This window comes from Eurosta solidaginis, chromosome 4 (assembly GCF_040869045.1).
Source record: "Eurosta solidaginis isolate ZX-2024a chromosome 4, ASM4086904v1, whole genome shotgun sequence".
Classification (NCBI taxonomy): Eukaryota; Metazoa; Arthropoda; class Insecta; order Diptera; family Tephritidae; genus Eurosta; species Eurosta solidaginis.
In genome coordinates this window covers 229,293,682-229,315,967 of record NC_090322.1, presented here as the reverse complement: position 1 = coordinate 229,315,967, position 22,286 = coordinate 229,293,682, and the positions used below count along the sequence as shown (strand labels likewise).

General features: G+C 34.8%; 1 protein-coding gene across 11 annotated transcripts in view; it reads left to right on the top strand.

The window, feature by feature from the left end:
* Lrp4 (LDL receptor related protein 4) overlaps positions 1 to 20,137 on the top strand; it is an 80,720-nt gene extending 60,583 nt beyond the window's left edge. For all 11 annotated transcript variants that reach the window (XM_067784983.1, XM_067784978.1, XM_067784977.1 and 8 more), the window contains 8 exons: positions 11,044 to 11,541; positions 11,607 to 11,759; positions 11,830 to 12,221; positions 12,288 to 12,413; positions 14,646 to 14,763; positions 14,949 to 15,426; positions 15,535 to 15,692; positions 18,797 to 20,137. In XM_067784983.1, the coding sequence (XP_067641084.1) occupies positions 11,044 to 11,541; positions 11,607 to 11,759; positions 11,830 to 12,221; positions 12,288 to 12,413; positions 14,646 to 14,763; positions 14,949 to 15,426; positions 15,535 to 15,692; positions 18,797 to 18,919 (2,046 nt within the window). In that variant the 3' untranslated portion in view covers positions 18,920 to 20,137. The remainder of the gene's footprint in view (positions 1 to 11,043; positions 11,542 to 11,606; positions 11,760 to 11,829; positions 12,222 to 12,287; positions 12,414 to 14,645; positions 14,764 to 14,948; positions 15,427 to 15,534; positions 15,693 to 18,796) is intronic.
* Positions 20,138 to 22,286: the final 2,149 nt, after the last annotated feature.

Sequence of the window (22,286 nt, the reverse complement as noted above, 5' to 3'; positions counted from 1 at the left end):
GCAAGAGGCACGTATAACAGAAATGTCATCACAAATATCCACAAATATGTCATCACAACTAGAAGAACAGAAAACGTATATGTCATCTCAACTAGAAGAACAGAAGACGTATATGGTATCCCAGATGGAATCACAATAAACGCGTATGTCAGAAATGTCGACACAGATTACAGCGAAGATTGAAGCACAAGAGGCACGGATATCCGAAATGTCGGCTCAAATTTCAGCACAGATATCATCGCAAATCTCTGCTCAACTGGAAGAGCAAGAAGGACGTATTTCCTCGAAGTTGGAGGCGCAAGATACAAAAATTTTACAGTTTGAAGAAAAAATCGAGGCCGAGGTGGATGCTTTGAGAGGACGTATCGAGCAGTTGAAACTAAATCGCCCAGCAGTTTCAACGAGTAATCCAAAGGTAAAGACACCATCCTTTGACGGTTCTGTTCCTTTTCAGGTCTTTAAGCTACAGTTTGAGAAGACCGCAGCAGTGAACCAATGGAATGCTGAAGATAAAGTTGCAGCTCTGTTCGTGGCACTGAAAGGGCCTGCCGCGGAAATCTTACAGACTATTCCAGAGTACGAACGGAACAGTTATGACGCATTGATGGCTGCTGTAGAACGGCGATACGGAAGCGAACACAGGAAACAGATATTTCAAATAGAATTGCAAAACCGCTACCAAAAAGCTAACGAGACTTTGCAGGAGTTTGCTTCGGACATTGAAAGATTGGCTCATCTTGCAAATGCGGATGCACCCGTGGAATACACGGAAAGAGTGAAAATTCAGAGCTTTATAAATGGCATACGGGACATCGAAACGAAGCGAGCCACATACGCGAACCCAAAGCAAACATTTGCTGAAACGGTATCACATGCATTGACTCAGGAAACGGCCTCACTATTGAGTAAACCAGCATACAAAGCACGCCGTGTGGAAGTAGAAAGGCCAGAGTGGGTAGACGCAATATTGGAGGCGCTGAAAGGATCGCAAAAACGGAGTGAAAAAGTTATCAAATGCTTCAAATGCGGGAAGTCCGGTCACATTGCACGTCATTGCGATCTTGACCTTAATAGTTCCAACAATGTGGGTGGGCGTAAACGCAAAGCTGGAGGAGATGAGCAAGAGCGAGTAAGAGGTAGAGAGCTAGATCCAGCTATTGAATGCCCTGTGATATCTGTGTCGCAAATTGGTAGAAAATCGAGCAGTCTTACCGTCAGAGGGAATGTGGATGGCAACGAACGAATACTGACTGTAGATACGGGCGCATCTCATTCCTTGATCCGATCTGACTTGGTCAACAGGAGAGTAAAACCGTTACCTGGAGCAAGGTTGCGTACGGTCACTGGCGAGTATAACCAAGTTCAGGGAGAAGTGATATGTGAAGTATTGATTGGGAAGGTCATGGTTCTACACAAATTTGTTGTGGCGGAGATTTTTGATGAAGTTATATTGGGAGCGGATTTCTTGGTTGACCATGACATCAAGATCGATATGCAGAGAAGGGTGATGCGTTATGAGAACCAAGATGTGCCACTTAACTTTAGTTTGGAAAAAGGGTTCAGCAGTAATCGGGTACTGGTGGAGAAGACTCGACGAAGGCCACGAAATTCAAAGGTAAAGGTTGATGGAACAAATGGGCCAAACAAATCAAAACCGAAGGTACCTGTGAGAGAAACACTGGCATTGAAAAGCCCTAACGGACGTACTAAAACCAAGAAAGAATGCAATGGTGGTTTCAAGCCAAGGCACACTACTGTTGTGAAGCGTCGGAACGATACTGATTATGCAAAGGAAATCCGTCCAGCGCAAGCTCTGCGAAGTAATTCTTCATTGGCCAAGAAACAGATTGCGAGGGAACGATCCAGAATAATGAGTAGTAAGATGGAACACAGGTACGACAGGGAAAATAATTCGGAAGGTTTCCGGAATGGAGATTTGGTACTGTTTATAGTGTTAACTACTTTGTACTCTTTACTTTAATTTTTAAAATAATTTTAATTGAGTTTTCGTGTTAACTTAAAATTTTGAATAACTTCAAAAAAAGAAAATTCTAATTAGTTAGAAAATATCTAAACTCAAAAATAAACAAAAATAATATTTTATACTTCAAATAAATAACATAATATTTTTAAAAAATAAATATTTAAATATTTGGTTAACCACCAAATATATTGGCGATCTTACCAACGATCCTGCAATCGAATCAATTAAACCCCAATAAGTTCAAGAACGATATAATTTTCGTTTGACAAAAGTGGTGTAGTACTTCCGCGCAACCAATTTTTCTCATCTAGCTGAAAGTAGCTACCAACAGAAGCTCATGCGAAGTTTCAACCGTCTTCAACCGTCATCTTGCCAATATTAAATGCAAAACTTAAAATATAAAAGACACGTGTGGTTCAAGTTATCATGAATTGTTTAACGCAACTTAAAAATATATAAAGAAAAATGAAAACAATCCAGTGTAACTCGTAAACTAGAACATTTTATGCAATACACAAAATTGCTTTGTAACCAAACAACCAGTTATTTATGTACATACAACATTTTTAAGTGCACGAACTGATTTGCGATTTGCGAAAGCAAAAAAATGTTAAAGTAATGAAATTTTTTACAATTTGTGCATTCTACATGTATGAAAGCTATTTGCTCATCAGAGAAATCGATATACATAACTCAATAGACCTTCTAGTCACCAGACTGGCCAGACTTCCAACTACAATCAAAACGAAAATATTTATCAACAATCAAAATTTCTCGAATAACGTAAATGCCATTGCCAATCATCAATCAACTACTTATTAATTTTAATATTTTTTTATTAAATTTAATTTTATGTAAGTACAATTTTTATTCTAATATTATATTTGAAATTTTTCAATTATAATTTAAATTAAAATTTTAAACCTTTTAACTTTCAAATTTATTTTAAGATTATTTTTATATTTTAACAATTATTTAAATTTACTTATTTTTTATATAAAATTAAATATTTTATTTAAATTGTTAACTCCCTTTCCAAAAAAAATCTTAAATATTTCCTAATTTTCAAATTTTTCATTTTATTTTATTTTTTTTTTTTTTGTTTCATATGGTTCTACGTTCACCAATACGAACTCGTAAATTTACAAATGCAGAAAATCAAAATATCAACCATACAAATAACATCATGACTCACAATACAACTCAAAATTCTAACATTAATACAACACAAAACAACATCTCTAATACAACACAAAATACTTCAACACAAGATAACTTTACAAATTTTCCTTCTACTAAATCTATTAAATTACCACAATTTTGGCAAGATTGTCCTGATGCCTGGTTTTTGCTTGTTGAAGGACAATTTGAAATTAACAATATCAATGATGATAATTTAAAATTTCAAAATGTTCTAATTACTCTTCAACGAGATACTATATCTAAAATTTTAGATGTTATTAACCCTCCTCCTCTTTTTAATAAATATGATACAATCAAAAAAATTATATGTGAAAGATTTTCTCTTAGCGAAGAAAAACGATTAGAACAATTATTTTCAAAAACTGAACTTGGTGATCGTTCACCATCTGAATTATTCAGATTTATGAAATCACTTATAGGTACTGACTCCATTGTAAGTCAAGAATTACTTTTCAAATTATGGATTCGTAAATTGCCACAAGAAATACAAATCCATTTAACTTCTAGTAACAATCAAAATAAAGATGAAGTAATTATTTTAGCTGACAAACTTTTTGATTTAATCAACAAACGTCATTCTTCCAAATCTCCTGTAGTCTCAAGTATAAATAATAATATTTTAGAACAATGCGTTAAAAATTTAACTGAATTAACCACGGCTATTTTTCAAAATTTAAATAAAATTTCTAATGATTATGTTAATAATAATGAGCTTAAAGGCCGTGGTTAAATAAAACACAATGTTTAAAATTTCATTGGTTTTTTTAATTTGTCAATATTTCGGCTTCAGTCTGAAGCCATCTTCAGGACTGTAAGTAAACACAAATGTATAAAAAGGGGGCATTCATTTCAGATACATGGTCATTAAAATTTACGTTATTTAATGACCATGTATCTGAAATGAATGCCCCCTTTTTATACATTTGTGTTTACTTACAGTCCTGAAGATGGCTTCAGACTGAAGCCGAAATATTGACAAATTAAAAAAACCAATGAAATTTTAAACATTGTGTTTTATTTAACCACGGCCTTTAAGCTCATTATTATTAACATAACGTAAACCCATAAGGCTATAAAAATTACCAAAAAAATTTCTAATGATATTAATCAATTACAAATCCGTTCAAGATCTAAAGATAGAAATAGATTTAAATCTCGAAATTTTTCAAAATCAAGAAATTTTTCAAACAATCGTAATTTTACTTCACAAACAAATATTTGTTGGTATCACAAAAAATTTAAGAATAACGCTCTTAAATGTATACCCCCATGCAATTTTAATCAAAATCACAATTCAAATTCCGAACAAAATTTAAACTGAAACGATCCATTATGACGGTGACGGATAATGGAACTATTATTAAACCTACTCGTCGCCTATTCATATTTGATAAATTCAATAAACTTAATTTTCTTATCGATACCGGCGCAGTTGTATCAGTTATTCCTTTTTCTAAATTTAAAATTTATAAAAGAAATTCGGATCTTACTTTGACTGCAGCAAACGGTTCTTCAATTGAAACTTTCGGTACAAAACTACTTAAAATTGATTTAGGTTTAAGAAGAGATTTTGAATTTCCATTCATTATTGCGAACATTGATACACCCATTTTAGGAGCAAACTTTTTAGAAAAATTCGGAATTATTGTCAATATTAAAAATAAAGAAATAATGGATTCTACTACAAAAATTAAAGTTACTGGATCTTCTGGATTTTCTGATATTTTCTCACTCAAAATTCCTATTGTCGAAAATAAGTTTTCAAAATTACTTAATGAATTTCCATCTATTACCTGTGAACCAGATTATACTAAAAAAGTTAAACACCATACGGTTCACAGGATAGAAACAAAAGGTATTTTACCATTTTCGAAACCCAGACGTCTTGATCCAATCAAACTTAAAATTGCTAAAGCTGAATTTGAATTTTTAGTTAAAACGGGTATATGCAGACCCTCAAATTCTCCTATTGCATCTCCACTTCATCTCGTTCCTAAAAAAGAACCAAATGATTGGAGACCTTGCGGAGACTATCGAAGACTTAATTTTATTACTACACCAGATTGGTATCCTTTACCACATATTCACGATTTAACAATTGATTTAAAAAACAAACAATTTTTTTCCAAAATTGATCTTGTGCGTGCCTACCACCAAATTCCAATGGCAGAAGAAGACATTCATAAAACTGCAATAACTACCCCTTTTGGAATGTTTGAATTCGTAAGAATGCCTTTCGGTTTACGAAACAGTGCTCAAACTTTCCAACGCTTTATTAATGAAGTATTTTCTGATTTCGATTTTGTATTTACATACATTGATGACATTCTTATTGCCAGTGATAATGAAGATCAACATATAAATCATTTAAAATCAGTTTTCAAAAGACTTGAAGAATATAATTTAAATATCAAACCTTCAAAATGTACTCTCGGTGTAAATAAATTAAATTTTTTAAGTTACGAAATTTCAGGCGAAGGTATTAAACCATCTTTAGATAGAATTGAAATCATAACAAATTTTGAAAAACCAATTTCTATAAATAAATTACAAAAATTTTTAGGTATGATAAATTACTATCACAGATATATTAAAATGTTAGCAACAGAACTTAGTCCTCTGCATGAAATGTTAACACATGCAATTAAAAACAAACTCAAACTATTAAATTGGACAAATGAAACCACAACAGCTTTCGAAAATGTTAAAAAACTTTTTGCTAAAAATACTTTACTTACACATTTCGACAAAAATGGTACTTTATCATTAGCAGTAGATGCATCAAATGTTGCTATTGGAGCAGTTCTTCAACAAACTAGCAATAATATACTAGAACCCTTAGCTTATTTTTCAAGAAAATTAACTACAACAGAAACTAAATATTCAACATTTGATCGTGAACTTTTGGCAATTTATAATTCAATTAAACATTTTAAACATTTTCTTGAAGGTAGAACTTTTACAATTTATACTGATCATAAACCTTTAATTCATGTTCTAAATTCTAAAGTAGATAGATCTCCTCGTCAACTACGTCATCTTGAATATATTGCTCAATTTACAAATGATATTCAATATATACGTGGAAAAGACAACATAGTTGCCGACACACTTTCCCGTATTCCAGAAATAAATGCAATTTCAACTCAAGATATAAATTTAGAAACTTTATATAAAGAACAGCAAACTGATACATTTTTACAAAAAACCATTTCTGATCAAAATTCTAAAAATAATTTAAAGGAAATTCATATTCCAGTTATTAATTTAAATATATGGTGTGATGTTTCTCTACAACCTTTTCGACCTTATGTTCCACATTCTATGAGAAGAATTATATTTGACAAAATTCACTCATTATCTCATCCAAGTATAAGAACAACTAGAAAATTAATTCAAAATAAATATTATTGGCCTAACATGCGTAAAGAGATTAACGATTTGACTTCATCTTGCATCAATTGTCAAAAATCCAAAATTTCAAGACACACTAAATCTCCTATCCAAAAAATTCAAATACCATCAGGCCGTTTTGAACATATTCATATGGATATTGTTGGACCTCTTCCAGTTTCAAATGGAAATTGTTATATTTTAACAATTATTGATAGATTTTCACGTTGGCCTGAAGCTTATCCGCTTAAAGATATTTCAACAAATACTATAGTAAAAACTTTTATTCAAAATTATATACCACGATTTGGTATACCATTAAATATTACAGTAGATCAAGGTTCACAATTCACCTCAAAATTTTTTACAGAATTAACTAAACTTTTAGGTTCTCATAAAATTCATACATCTCCTTACCATCCCCAAGCAAATGGCATGATAGAGAGATTTCATCGAACTTTAAAAGCAGCAATTATAGCATCAAACGACTCGGTTCATTGGTCTGACATTTTACCATTCATTCTACTTGGTTTACGAACTTCTATTAAAGAAGATTTAAAATGTTCATCTGCTGAACTTGTTTATGGCCAAACACTTAGAATACCTGGTGAATTAATTATTTCAAATAGTAATAAAGAACATGATTTTTCTAATGACGCTCTTCATAAAATAAGAGAATATTTTTCACTTGTTCGTTCTAAAGTTTTTCATCATAACAAAGAAAATGTTTTCGTTCCCAAACAATTAGAAAATTGTGAGTATGTTTTTGTTAAAGTTCTTCGTAAATCTAATTTAGAGTCACCTTATGAAGGACCTTTTAAAGTTATATCTAAGAAACATAAAACATTTACAATTCAATACAATAATACTATTAAAAATATTTCAATTGATTTACTTAAACCACCAAACATACTTATTAACACTAATTTAAATACAAATACATTAAACAACAAAAAACAAAAAAAGGTTACATTTAATATTAATTAATAATTTGTTTGTGTCAAATTTTCTTGGAGGGGGAGTAAATATAGTGTTAACTACTTTGTACTCTTTACTTTAATTTTTAAAATAATTTTAATTGAGTTTTCGTGTTAACTTAAAATTTTGAATAACTTCAAAAAAAGAAAATTCTAATTAGTTAGAAAATATCTAAACTCAAAAATAAACAAAAATAATATTTTATACTTCAAATAAATAACATAATATTTTTAAAAAATAAATATTTAAATATTTGGTTAACCACCAAACTGTTAAACAACCCTCACCGGCGGAAAGGTGTTCCAGCCCAATTTCGGTGCAGTCGGGAAGGCCCGTACAAAGTTGTGAAGAAGATCAGTGATACCATCTACCGCATACAAACCACTGGGAAACCACGGATTAGAAGGGTGGTACATTTGGAGATGCTAGCGGCGTTTAGATTGGGAGATTTGTCTGATCGGGACGATCAGACTTAGGTGGAGGGCAGTGTTACGAATATTAGCAAAACTGAGAAGTGCTGCCATCTCCAGGCCGATGCTAAGCAGTGACGTGAATTCACATCAATAATTCAATCATTATGTATCTACATAAACGAATCATTAATTGCGTCTACACATATGTACACATTCCGACGAGCAACATTTACATACAAGGCAGCGAGAGATGAGATGTCACACACCGATGAATTTACTTATACGCTTATGTGTGTGCGGGAGACTGTAAACTACAAACACATGCATATATCTTATCTGAGTTGTCACAAGAGAGAGCAATAATTTGTGCACGTAGTTGTGGCTGGCGATTTTGTAGCCGAAACAACTAGTAACTTCTGGAAATCGAAGAGCCTAGAAGTATGCAGCGTAAACTATAAAAGCGGTGCAGGCGAGTAAGAAGAAATTCAGTTTGATTTGAGTTGTCAAGAAGTTACGACTAAGACGATATCTAGCGAGCAATAGCAGTATTATTTTGAAAGTCAGTTTCATTTAAGCTATCAGTTTGGCCATTTTTCCATATTCAATATTGGAGTTATTTATTCAACAGTTTAGCGATACGAACCTAGCAAAAGGGCAAATAAGAGGATTTGCAAGTAAATTCGTTACAATATATTATATTGAAGTATTGCAGACATACAAAACTTTGATCACTTCTTGACTGGCAGAATAAGTTTCCATGGACGTAATATTATTCTTGGGTAGTAGCCAACAAGCCGTCTTCTTTGTCGTTATTAGTCCACCTGGAGGATGCTACAATGGCGGCCGAAAATAGCGAAAGTTCTTCCGAACAACTGCCAGTGGACCTAGAAAGAATATATCATCCTATATTTGCCGTTAATTTTCGGGGAATTAATGTCAGCAAGGCCATATCAGATGTCGTTCCAAGGCAGGACTGCATTCAATTCAATGGTATTACAACTCGACTGAAGTTTATCATACAGATCTATTAGCACAAAATTAAGCATAACTTCCAGATCCTTTGTGGGTGTGAAGAGGAGTGCTATCCAACAAACTGTTTCGTTGTCTGTAGAATAAGAAAGGGTCTAACGGCCGTGTTAAGGTCTAGCGACCCGTGTATTATGCGCGGCTTCAAATCCCATATTTCACTCACCGCAGCTTGCGCCGGCATGTTTGGTTTAGATCTGTTTACTGTTGAAAATTTGTGTCTCTCTACTTTTCGACTTGTGAATAGAAGTTGTTAAATGTGCGTTCTATGTCTAAAGAGACGCGTTTAGTAAACGCTCAGAGAGCTGGCTTGACGGGCTTGACTTTGAATATTCGAGTTGAGAGCTAGAAACATTATGTGCAGATCATTTGGTATTAAAGTCTTATCAGCCCAAAGTTATTTGGTTTTATACATAAAATCTGCCCAACTTTGGGGATGCAGACTATCTATGCCCAGATGGATCTTTATAAGATCCGAAAGCACAAACACAAAATTTTAATTGCCATTTTCGTTGTGCGAAAAATATATTATCAAGCTTTGGTGGCTTAAAGAGGTAGAAGAAGAGGAAGGTTTTAAGTGTGATATTATTCTTTGTACGCCATAAATGTAAATTCCTAAAACGGACTCTTTAAATTTTAACACATCGAATATAGGGATCACAGCTTTTTTCACCCTATCGCGGCTGCTGATTTGAAAACACTCTAGGTTATATCAGGTCGAGCTGGTGTTATGAGATTTCTCCAAACCTTCACCCAGAGATATTTTTTGTCTCTCTGTCAGTGCCGAGAGAGGGCACATTTATTCAACCAGATCTCTCTATTTAGTCTTCAACTTGATTTCCCAGATGAACTTAAAAACAAGTAAGGACGGTTATATATAGCTCCGATCGAAATGATTTTTACAAGAAATCTTCTATGATATATTAGAATATATAAAATATATATAACCGAGTTTCACGTTTATACTTTCTAAATTAAGGGAGAAATGCCCAAAAATCTTTCTATCTGAACAATCGGTTGTATGGGATATAACTATATATAGCTCCGATCAAAGTGATTTTTTCAGGATATCTTCTATGATATATTAGAATATATATCACCGAGTTTCACGTTTATACTTTCTAAATTGCGGCAGGAATGACCAAAATCGTCTTATCTGAAAGATCGGTTGTATGGGAGATATATGTTATAGTGGTCCGATCCTACCGGATCCGACAAATGCCTAATATAATACAAAAATACATCCTTTTTCCAAATTTCATTGAGATATCTCAAAATTTGAGGGACTAGCTTGCGTTCAAGCAGACAGACGGACATGGCTACATACACTTAATGGTGAGTCTATGTTTTATATTTCTCAACGTTACAAACATCGGGCCAAAGTTAATATACCATTTCATGTTCATGAAAGGTATAATGGGCGAACAGTCCAGCTTCCTACCTCTGCCAGGCTAGCGAAACACCGGGCGCCTGTAAATTTGAGTTGTCTTGCTTACAATACATTGGCAAAAAATAGTTGAATCAACTGCACTTCCTTCCATTCTGTCAGCTTCTGCTGGTGGTGTTGGTACACGCCATCGTCGAAGTATCTTTGCAATAGCACATTCACCTATGGTGATGCCCTTCAGAGTTCTTTAGTTTGAGAAGCCCTTCTTTCTTTCACAAAATGGCCGCAAAGGACTAAAGGCATTGTGACCACGGTTATTCCACAACAAGTACATTTCCCTTATTGTGTACGACTTTTCTCCAGAGATAATCTCATGGTGGTCGCACGGAGCCATCTGTCTCTTTTATGTCTAAAACGCCTCATCTAAGGCTAATCTCATAATTTGTTTCAAAATCACCCTATCAAAGGCGCCCTATAGCAGTTCAAAATGTATTAAACTTATGTTAAGATAGAGCGTTTTGAAACAAAGTTTGAGACTGGACGTTCTTCTTTTTGAAAGAGAAGTTGGGCCTTAATCTCCTTGGTGGCGTATCACGCCAAGTAATCTTTCTTTATTCATCGCCACCATTTCAACCACCAACTTCTTAAATTAATTTCAGATCTATTGGGCTGACGCTGGGCGTCACACGATCGAGGTTGCCAGCTTGGATGGTAAGAATCGTCATCTGATTGCCTATAAAGATTTGGAGTCTCCACGCGGCTTAGCATTGGATTACGAAGCGGGTCTATTATTTTGGACTGATTGGGGTCATTATCGCAAAATTGAGCGTGCGCATATGGATGGCGAAAGCCGACAACGCATTGTTACCTCGAATCTTGGTTGGCCAAATGGCTTAACATTAGATTTGAAAACAAAACGTATTTATTGGGTCGATGCACAGTTGAAGACTATCGATTCGTGTGATTACACTGGAAATCAACGTAAATTGATAATGTCCTCACTGCAACATCCTTATGCGTTAGCAATGACCGAAGAGCATATCTATTGGACCGATTGGAAGTCAAAAGCTTTACATATGACTGATCGACGAAATATAACAGCGAAGCGGGAAATAATGACAAATATTGATGGACTTATGGATATTAAAGTAATAACGGTAGGTGAATCTTTAAAGTCGCCCAAAACTTATGTTAACGAATTTATATTTCAATTTACACACAGATCAATAAGACGCAACCCGACAACGTTTGCGCTCCTAACAATGGTGGCTGTTCGCATCTCTGTCTACGCAATCCAACTGGCTATTCTTGCAAATGCCCGATAGGACTTAAGTTGAAGGAAGGTAATACCAGTGAATGCCAGAGCTTGCCAGAAGTAAGTATTCCTTTGTGACCATTTAAAAACTCATTTGACTAAACTTTAATCAAACTCCTTCAAAATCCAGGAATATCTTCTAATAGCGCAACGCTCCGGCATCGGTATGATCTCATTGAATATGCCCGATTTCATGAATGTTGTATTACCAATTAAGGGTGTACATGGCGTTGTTGTGCTCGACTATCATTATCGAAAAAATTGGTTATTCTTTGCCGATGTAAATTTAGACGTTATCAGGCGTGTTAATCTTGCGAACTTATCTGACACAGAATTGATCGTAAAAACTAATTTATTAACACCGAATGGCATTGCAATCGATTGGATTTCCAACAATATATACTGGTCTGATACGGATCGTAAGGTGATCGAGTTGGCGCGTTTGAATGGCAGCTGCCGCAAAGAGCTTATCTCAGACGAATTGGGTGATCCACGTTCACTGATTTTGCATCCACGCAAAGGGTATGTAGAAAGTGTGGTCTATGATCTTTGCACGGAGTGCCTAATTTTTATTTCTTTTCATTTCAGATATCTTTTCTGGTCTGATTGGGAAGCGCCAGCGCGTATAGAACGAAGCCTTTTGGATGGTTCAAATCGTACTATTATTGTTATGGAAAACTTGGGCTTTCCAACGGGATTGACGCTCGACTTTGAGTGAGTATAGAGTTTAAGTTGTAATTAACGTAACTTTTGTTACCAGTAATAGTGATGGTTTTCGACAGTGGGATAAGTGCAACTAAAATACACTAAAAAAAATAAACGCAAGACGCGATAGCCTTCGAAGAGATTTAGGCCGAGCTTCTCTTCCAATTTACGTCTTGCTCCTTTTAATTTTTCCCAAAATTAATCGGACGGGATCTATGTGTTTTACGCCGACACCAAACGGGATCTGTAAAGCAGATGGGTTTCACTGACAACCTTTCATGGAAGAAATACACTCGGTTTGCTTTCCAAACCACTATCAAAGGCCAACCCCGCTAAGAAGACATGATGTGGCTGAATGTGCTCCCACTCCCGGGAGAAAAGGCTTTGAGGAGATTTACAAAAATAAAGTAACTTTAATTTTAAAAACTGCACGAGGGATTCGTAAAAACGCCGAAAGGCGTGGGAGGAAACGGAAAATTTTACCTTTGCCTTCTTCATTATTGGCCGTAAAGTTCCACTTCTACTAATGCATGCGTTTCTTGTTCACAAAGTATACACCTGTTGAAACAATTTCATGAGAAGCTGCTTTGGTCTCAAAACCTGTTTCTGTTATTCTTTTTCTGCAGTCGTCCGCATTTTTTCCAATCTTAATGTGTAATTCTTCATATCAATTTTAAAAGCTATAACTTTGAGGTGAGTACAAGGTGCAGTCAAAATTTTTGTTTTATAAAATGACATCATCCTCTGAATGACATATGCAGGCCAAATAATGGAATTTAACCCAAAAAAATATTAAAACGCTACGGAATGGGATGTCTACTATTGGTCCTAGATTTGGAGGGTTGGCGCAACGGATGGTTCCAAAATAACGGAAGGAGGTGGTGTTTACTGCGCCGTTCCAGAAATAAAAGATTTCAGATCTCTGTAGTGTCTTCTAGGCGAAGATTGCAGCCACGAAAAAAAAGTAGTAGAGATTCTGTAGGAAGCGTGCCTTAGAAGCAGTCGCGAAAATATATATGTATATTAATATTCAGGTATCCATTAAGGCAATAATCTCACACTGTATTTTGTCAAGAAGTATCCTAGAATGCAATGAAGCATTAGAGGGACTTCGCTCATGCCGCACCACTCATAAGGCTTTCCACTCATAAGGGGATAGAACGAAAAGGCCGATGTGTTGTCAAGTGAAGGTGCAGCACTCGATGAATGAACGGTAGATGTCCCAATCTACTTAAGAGCAATTAAAAAGAAATTGGAGTTGTACATGGCACATGAAGCAGGAAAGGTGTGATAGAAGCGCGGGTCTGCGCTTTTTCTAAGATCATGTGCAATTCCTTCGATATAAATATTTCAAAGATGCTCATTTCTCTTAAGAGAGAAGACTTTTTAAGGCTCATTACGGGCATAATAACAGGGTCACTGCATTCTGGCGTTACATGTTTACAAATAAGGCCTTATAAGTAACGGCAGATGTGGGAAGTGCGATCTGCAGGAAGAAAATGTGATGCATATTCTGTGTTTGTGTCATGCACTCGCGCGATCAGGGCTCCGTCTGCTAGGAGTGGCAGAGTTGTCAGATCTGAAGGTTTTTATAGACCGGCTAGTTCAACCCAACCTTACCAACTTTTGTTCCTTCCCAGGAAACCGTGGTATAAGAACTGGCGGTAATATCTTTTACTTAACTCTACTCCGTTCAATGTCTAGTTGATATCGGGATGCCGACATAACATTTTCGAATTTACGCATTTACATTTTCAATTGAAATGCTTTTTATGGTTGTTCATAAAAAAAATCTAAGCTAATTGGCGTGTCAGGCTATTTTCCATTTATAATGCTTTGAATATTCACACTCCTAGCTTTTTGCAACCTTCTCCTTGTTTGTTGAGGAGTTTGTTCGTCACGTATCTGTTGACGATATCCCATCTGAGCGAAGTGATCGCATTCGAGAAAGATCTGGCGTACCTTATCTACATCTCCGTAATATAGACAGTTTCGATTTAAAAAAAATACAATGCTAGCATCAGAAAGTCGAAAATTAGGCGCTTTAGATTTGGATAATATGATATTTTGAAATGCGTAAATAAATAATAATAGTCTTATCCGATGTTGCTACTTCGCTTGTTTAGCGATGACTAACACTCAATTTAAAGTCCTTTAACATTCTATGAAACTAGTGGCTCTGATTACAGCTGATTATTTAAGATTTTCTTGCTTTGTTTTAATTGTCATTTTATTTCACAGTAATCGCCGCTTATTATGGGCTGATGCGCTGGAAGACAATATAGCCTCGGTTGACTACAATGGCAAGCGTCGAACAAAGATTATTGACTATGCGCCGCATCCATTTGGACTAACGATGGTAAGCACTGTTTTAGTCTTTTTCTAAATCCCCATCTTAATTTCCCAAAAAAATCTGTTAAACAATGATGCGAATACAAGTTTTAAGCATTTTCCTAAACGACAATCTGGGCTTTAAACTTGGCTAAAACTTTTTGTCTTATCCTAATATACCTAAATATCTCTCTACCTCTTTCATTACACCAGTTCGAAAATAGCATTTACTGGACCGATTGGTACAACAAATCCGTCTATCGTTCAATCCGCAAAGGTCGCGGGTTTAGCACACCAGTCGAGATTCGTGACGCACTCAGCGGTGCGCTCGATATACGCGCTGTATCGATTAAACGCCAACCAGAAGAATGGAATCAATGTGCTCAAGATAATGGCGGTTGTACACATCTATGCCTTTTCCGTGGCTCCGACTATGTATGCGCTTGTCCTGATCGGCCTGATGAACGTGAATGTAAACCCACACCGATATTTGTGGTGCCGCCACGTCGTAGTGGTGGTGATAAATCACCAGATTATACCGAAGAGTCGCATGATGGCGATGGTATGTCAACGGAGCATGATGATGATGATGAGTATGCAAGTGCGAAATCGAGTGAGCGTGAAACTTTTATACTCATTGGATGTGGTGTGGTGCTGGTGATGCTGATTTTAATAATAACCGCTATATTTTGTAAGTTTGGTGATATATATTTATATATTTTTTTAATGATTTATAAAAGCTCGATAACCTCATTGTGAACTTCTCTAATAGTTTTTTGTATATTTTTATCATCGGTAGGTCTAATGTACAATTCAAAGCGTAACAAGACGAAAAGACACTCACGTGGCTCGAACCGCTCAGTGTTGACATTCTCAAATCCCAATTATAATGTTGACGGTACACCCATGGAACCGAAAACGAATATTTGGAAACGCTTTAAATATGACAAATCGCATGTAAGTATTTAATTTTTTAAGGGGATAAGTATTTGGGAGAGGCATGCTTAGTATCCAAGAAGGAGTTTGGGAGCATACCCGCCGTTCTTAAACTTCTCGCAAGTGCGGAGGATTGCCTGGTGATCTTAACAAAATGGTACTGCGTTATGTTTATGTACAATTGCGAACACGAAAATAGCATTGGAAATTTTTATTTAATTTCGTCACTAAACTCTCCTATTTTTATTTTAAATAATTTAAGAAAAAACTTCTAAGAATTTTTTAGGTGAAGCTGTGCAAACCAATCTCAAAAAAAATTTCGACTAAAATGGAAAATTCGCGATAATTTATGAAAATTTCGAAATTTGTATTTAGAGTTTTCTGAGTATTTTGAAAATGCAGTTTTGTAGCCCAATAAATTTAAGTCTATCATCATCATTGTTAATTGGCACTTAACCACTTAAGTTATTTTGGCCTTTTCTTAACAAGTCATCCCCGTTTCGCGATAACTCACACCAGTTGAGAGCACCAAGGGAGGCCAAGTCTTCCACCACCTGCCCATCTCAACTCAGTGAAGGTCGTTCCCTTCCTCTGCTTTCAAACTGAGTTATACGCCGAAATTCTTTCTTAGCCGGCGCGTCTTCGTTCATTCGCATAACATGACCTAGCCAGCGTAGATTTTGGGCTTTTATTTGCTGCACTGTCTTCACACAGCTCATCATTAGCCATCATCCAGTGAGTTTTCTAGCTCCTTATCACGTTCAATTCTCACGGGAATGCTCTGGATCATTGGGAGGCTTGAGAATCAGAGGTCGTGATATCTTTGTACAAGGAGTTGTGATAGGCAGATGTCGCCGTTGTATTTCAAGGCCAAGCAATGTCATTTATTTTTGAAAAAAGTAGGTTTATTAAAGGCAGCGTTGCCAAACTAAAGATAAGAAATTAACAAATTATCTGGCTCACAAATTGAACCAGACTTCTATCTGGATTTATCTGGCTCAAACCATTGTTGTTGCGTTTATATGCAAAATTATTTATCTGGCTCAGGATCTTTGCGACGGTATGATGGCTATTATACCTCCTTCGATACTTCAAGAGTCATCTCATCTTCTCTCCACACTGTCCATAATGCCGAGCCATGCATCAAGACATATATGGTGAGAGACTTGTGGGGTGTAGTTTTTTGTCCGTCGAGAAAGGACTTTACTTCTTAATTGCCTAATCAGTCTAAACTAGTACTAGTTAGCAATATTTATTTTCCGTTTGATTTCTAAACTGAAAATGGTTTTGAAACGGGTTTTCAAATTCCCATATCTATAAAATAAGAAGAAAAAAATACAAGAACAGAAATCTGAAATTCCCAAAATTATTTTTTTAAGCTTAACAAAATTCAATCAAAAATCTTGTAAATGTAACTGATTCTTATAAGTTCCTATAAAAATGACTGCCGGCAACACATCATTTGACAAGTTCCTTCACTTTGGCATAACGAAAGAAACGAAATCGTCAAGAGACAAATCGTCAAGAGACGAATCGTTCGACTGAGCTTTCGTTCGTAAAACAGAATGATGACCTTAATTGACAAAATTTCATTAAAATCCCCATTGCAACTGTCATGTTCCCAGCTGTAGGACATTATATTTTGCAAACGAGTTTTTAAATTGCATCATTTTGTTCTTTTACGAGCACCAAATAAAAAACTGAATGCCATGCCTTGGTTTTACACCGCTTATATTACCTGACAGTCAAGTCGAATTCAGTACCAGGTGTTTTTATCCCAACAGCTGATTGCTTCTTCTTGATAATTTTCCATACAACGCCTTGTAAACCACTATGCCAGTTAATCGAAATCAATGAAAATTTTCTTTTCACTTGACATTCTTCTGCCCGACGCATTGGTATAGATTCGCCTTGCCTGACAGTGATATGTTTTCTGCTGCTAAAAGCCCAAGGCGAATCCATACCAGGTGGTGGCAAAGCGAATTCAACCAATTCGCCGTGTACAAGAATGTCAAATGAAAATAAAATTTTAATTGATTTCGATTAACTGGCATGTTGTAGTACAAGGCGCTGTATGGAAAATTATCAAGAAGAAGCAATCAGCTGATGGGATAACACCACCTGTAATGAATTCGCCTTGCTGACATATTAAAGTCAAAGGCGCTGTATAGAAAATAATCAAGAAGAAGCAATCAGCTGTTGGGATAATAAGACCTGATACCAAGGCGAATTCATTACAGGTGGTGTTATCCCGTCAGCTGATTGCTTCTTCTTGATAATTTTCCATACAAAGCCTTGTACAACAAAATGTCAGTTAATCGAAATCTATGAAAATTTTCTTTTGACTTGACATTCATCTGCACGGCGAATTGATTGAATTCGCTTTGCCACCACCTGGTATAGATTCGCCTTGCCTGATACTGAATTCGCCTTGTAAAAGCCTCTGAAATATTTGTGTATCACATTCTCAAATACTTGTTTGATGATTGCTTACTGGCATTGCGCTCACTCAACATGTGGTTGTGTAGCGATTGAGTACAGTAGTGCTATTGATCTGGGAAAAATACGAATGTTAAATGCGTTGCGGTTGTGAGGTTTTTTTATTCGCTTTAATCTCCATTAAAAGCGCCGCAGCCGAAAATTTGGAATAAAAATGGCGCAATTTTTTATTCCCAATTTTCTTTTTTTCTTTGGAATAAAAAATTGCTCCATTTTAATTCCGTTTTGCAAAGAGAACTAATGTCAATGGGGTAAAAAGTTTTAATTCGCTTTTATAGAAAGAATTAAGGTCACTGACGTTGATTGCAACATGATGCTGACATTAATTCTCTTTCGAATTCGGAATTAATGTCATTGACACTAATTCTCTTTCAAAAGAGAATTAATGTCAATCGACACTATTACACCTCACCAGAAATATACATAGTACACTGGGTCGATTTATTAACTTTTTTTTCTGAGCCCAAATCCTATCGAAAAATTGATGGCGCGATATCGGTTAACTTTCGTCCATACAAATCAACCCAGGTTAATACATAGCCTCACAGTCAAATCCGATACCAATATTATACCTTCATTTCAATTTAACTAATACCCAAGCAACATTTTTTTACTACTCACTACAGGAGCGTGTCTACGAAGAGCGTAGCATGACCACCGAAACAGCATCGTCGAGTCTATTTGTGCCGACACCATCGCCAATGGCATCACCCTCCACTAAACTGACGACACTCTCAACAATAACGTAAACCAAGGTGCCGCTGAAGGAAAACAGGGCATCAATTTATATATAGGTTGAAGAAGCCAACAACAACTTAAAGTAAAGGCAACAGTTTTACCCAAAAGAAAAAATAAAAATTAGGTACACTGGGAGAAACCATTCTAAATAAATACATATGTAATATGTCACGGAAAGTATGAATAACTAAAAAACAGAATAGTAGCTCGTTTAGCGGATTTAGAGAAATTGCTTACAACATTTTTTGATAATTTTTTTTAATGTCAACTAAATATTTTATTTTTCAATTTTATTATATAACTATGTATAATGTAAATATAATTAGAAGAAGAAAAAATTGTTTGTAAGTTTGTAAATATAAACAGTATGTACAAAGTTTAAGGGAATGAAGGAAATTTTTGGGAGTGTAGTAAAAGCAGAAGTTAAGGGGGGAGAGCTAGCGAAGAGAGTATGAGTGAAGCAGAGATAAAGAAAGGGGGGAAAATTGAGTAATCACATAATTTACTAAAAACTAGAAAAGCAAGATGATACATAGTGCCGTTAAATGCACTAAAGCTCCAAACTATACTGTAAAAGCATAAGTTATAATAAGGAATGCTAAAAAAGTGTTACTAGAACATTTTGTTAGTTTTTTTTTTTTTTTAAGTAGTTTGTTTCTACAAGTATTAAAAGTGAAGAGATGAACTGACAAAGTGTTTACGCCAAACAAATCGTAAAACAAGAAAAGGGCCTTGGAAAAATTAAGCTACTGTTAAATCTACAAATGACTTTAGGAAAAAGCATTTCAAATCAAACAAAACATTAAAAATGTCAGCACTGGGAAAGATATGCAAAACTTGTTTCCTACTTGCAACACTGAACAAAACTAAAAATCAGCGACAAGCTAAATACAAAATGAGAGCACTGGATAAATAGTCAAGCGAAAAATATAAGGATCGTTAGTATATAAATGTGTTTGAAGGTAAATAAGAATATTTAAAGATAGGAGTTAAAACTTAAACAAGCTTTCAGAGAGTAGGCCGTTTAAAAGGAAGGCTTCTAACTTTACAATGTAAATAGCAATTTAAAAGCAACGGCAACACCGAGTGTTAATAAAATTAATTGTAAAAGCATTTGAATGCATAAAAAAACTTTATAAATTAAATTAAGTTAAAAAAAAAATTATAATTGAATTTATCTATGTAAATGATGAAAAGTTGCTCGTTACGTAAGTAAGAGTAAAACTGTGAATTTGTGCCAAACCAATTAAAAGTTATATTAAAAAAAATTAAATTTTAACTTTATTAAAGTAAAATATAAATAAAAGTATTTAAAGAAATAAACTTTATTTCTTTTTAAATAATGTTGAAAATTAAATGTGTGAAGCAGTTTTTTATTGTGTTTCGACATAGTGTGACGTTATACATTCTTGAATTTTGCAATTTCACTTATTTTTAAGCATAAAAGAAAATTTATATAAAATATAACGTGTAATATATTAATATCAGTCATAATTTTTAAAACTTTGTAAATAATAAAAAAAAAAAACTGATAAATCAAAACATTAAAAATTTTACATACTGCATAGTCTTCACTTGACTTGACAACTCATCCTTGATTATACTTCACTCTAGGTAGAAATCTAGAACACCGGTTGACTGTTAATATGCGTCCAAATACATATATTGTGAGGGGTGTCAAACGACGCGTATTGACCTCAACAACAAAAAGAAAAAATGTAACTCTGTCCGGAGATATTTGCAGTTTAAGTTGGGAATTTTCAAGGGGTTTTGTTGTACGCAGTAAAATAAAAAATACATCCAAAAGAATTTTGGTTGGATTTAATTCTGATCCCACGCCGTTAATGGACCGAACAGGCTAATTTTTTATAAGCGCGGCCGATGGCCGTCAATGCGAAAAGGTGTATGGTGTAAAAATAATATCGGGTCATTTTTCGGTTTTTCATAAATATCTTTGAAACGACGCAAATTTTATTTTTTTTTTTCGCCTTCGGATTAATAATACATATACAGTCGATCGCTGTTCTCGACTAATACCATACATACAATCTGCATTATAATTGCTTTCTCCCAAAATTGAAAAAATTTTAATGTTTTCAAAAAAATGCCAACATGTTCAAAAATATGTCAAAATAAATTGTAAGAAGATTATTATCTAAAAATTTTTCATGGTTCAACTATATACAGGTTGGCTCATCTGTAAAGCAACAAAATATGTCTGTTCAAATTGTCAAAATCTGTGTATTGGTGTTGGTGCGAATGGTATGGAATGGAAACATAAAACTTAGCAGTTTTTGTATGTGTAAGTAAAATGTTGCCAATGTGTTGGTTTCATTTTGAGTTTGCCATCTCCTTTTGACAATCCCTTCGACCATGCAATGACATAAATAAAATAAGCTGATGAGATGAGCCAACCTGTACATAATTGAACCATGAAATTTTTATAATTTCGTAATTTGAAAATTCAATGAATTTTAAAATTAAAAACAGATAACTGCAAGGTGCTCCCAAATAGAACGTGCTAAAAATGCCAGGGGTTTACTTTGCCACTTTCACCCGCTTCTTCTTTCAAACATTCACATGAGGAGTGAGTTATTCTAAAGAGTTAAAGTTTTCAAACATTTTATGTATAATTGTTGAATTAGGCAAGGTATGGTATAAGAATTTAACAATATATTGTATGGAACTGCAAGGACGATCGATTTTTGAGTGGAATGTCCACCTATATCGGCTGCCCTTTCGAAGACGCTCAATCTAAGCAAACTTTTCAAAAACGCGCTTATCTGAATGTGTTTCAAAATGTCCCATTTCCTAATGATTCACACATAGAAAATTAATCAGTTTCTTCAAATTCAACAAAGTGGTTTAAGATTCTTTGTGTTTTTGTACGCGTTCTCAATTTAGTCTCGTTAATATGTAATGTATATTCCATATTTGAGAGTTGTTAATATATTTAACAACAATATTGCTCAAGAACAAAATGCAACGTTGGCCGTGTTTGTTTGAAAACAGATCGAACATCGCAAACTGAGGAGATTTACAAGGTATAATAATTGTGATGTCGAGTTGTTTAAATTTTTTTCGCAAAAATCACTGCATATACAAAGGAACAGCGTTCTCCCCCCATAACAATAACAAATACTTAGGTTTATGCTATCAAAACCGGTTTAGAAAAAAAAAACGCCAAAAATACTACCCGTAAATAGGCTGGGCCATTGCTGAACGTGAATTCCTAGTAGCAGCGATTTTTATAGTTAACTGCGATTGACAGATGCCGCTCGTGTTTTTATATCCCCATAATAGGCAAAAATTTTTGAAGATAAAGATGTTGCAGGCGCGAACTTTGGTGGAAAGCAGCGGAGCGTAACAAAATTATAG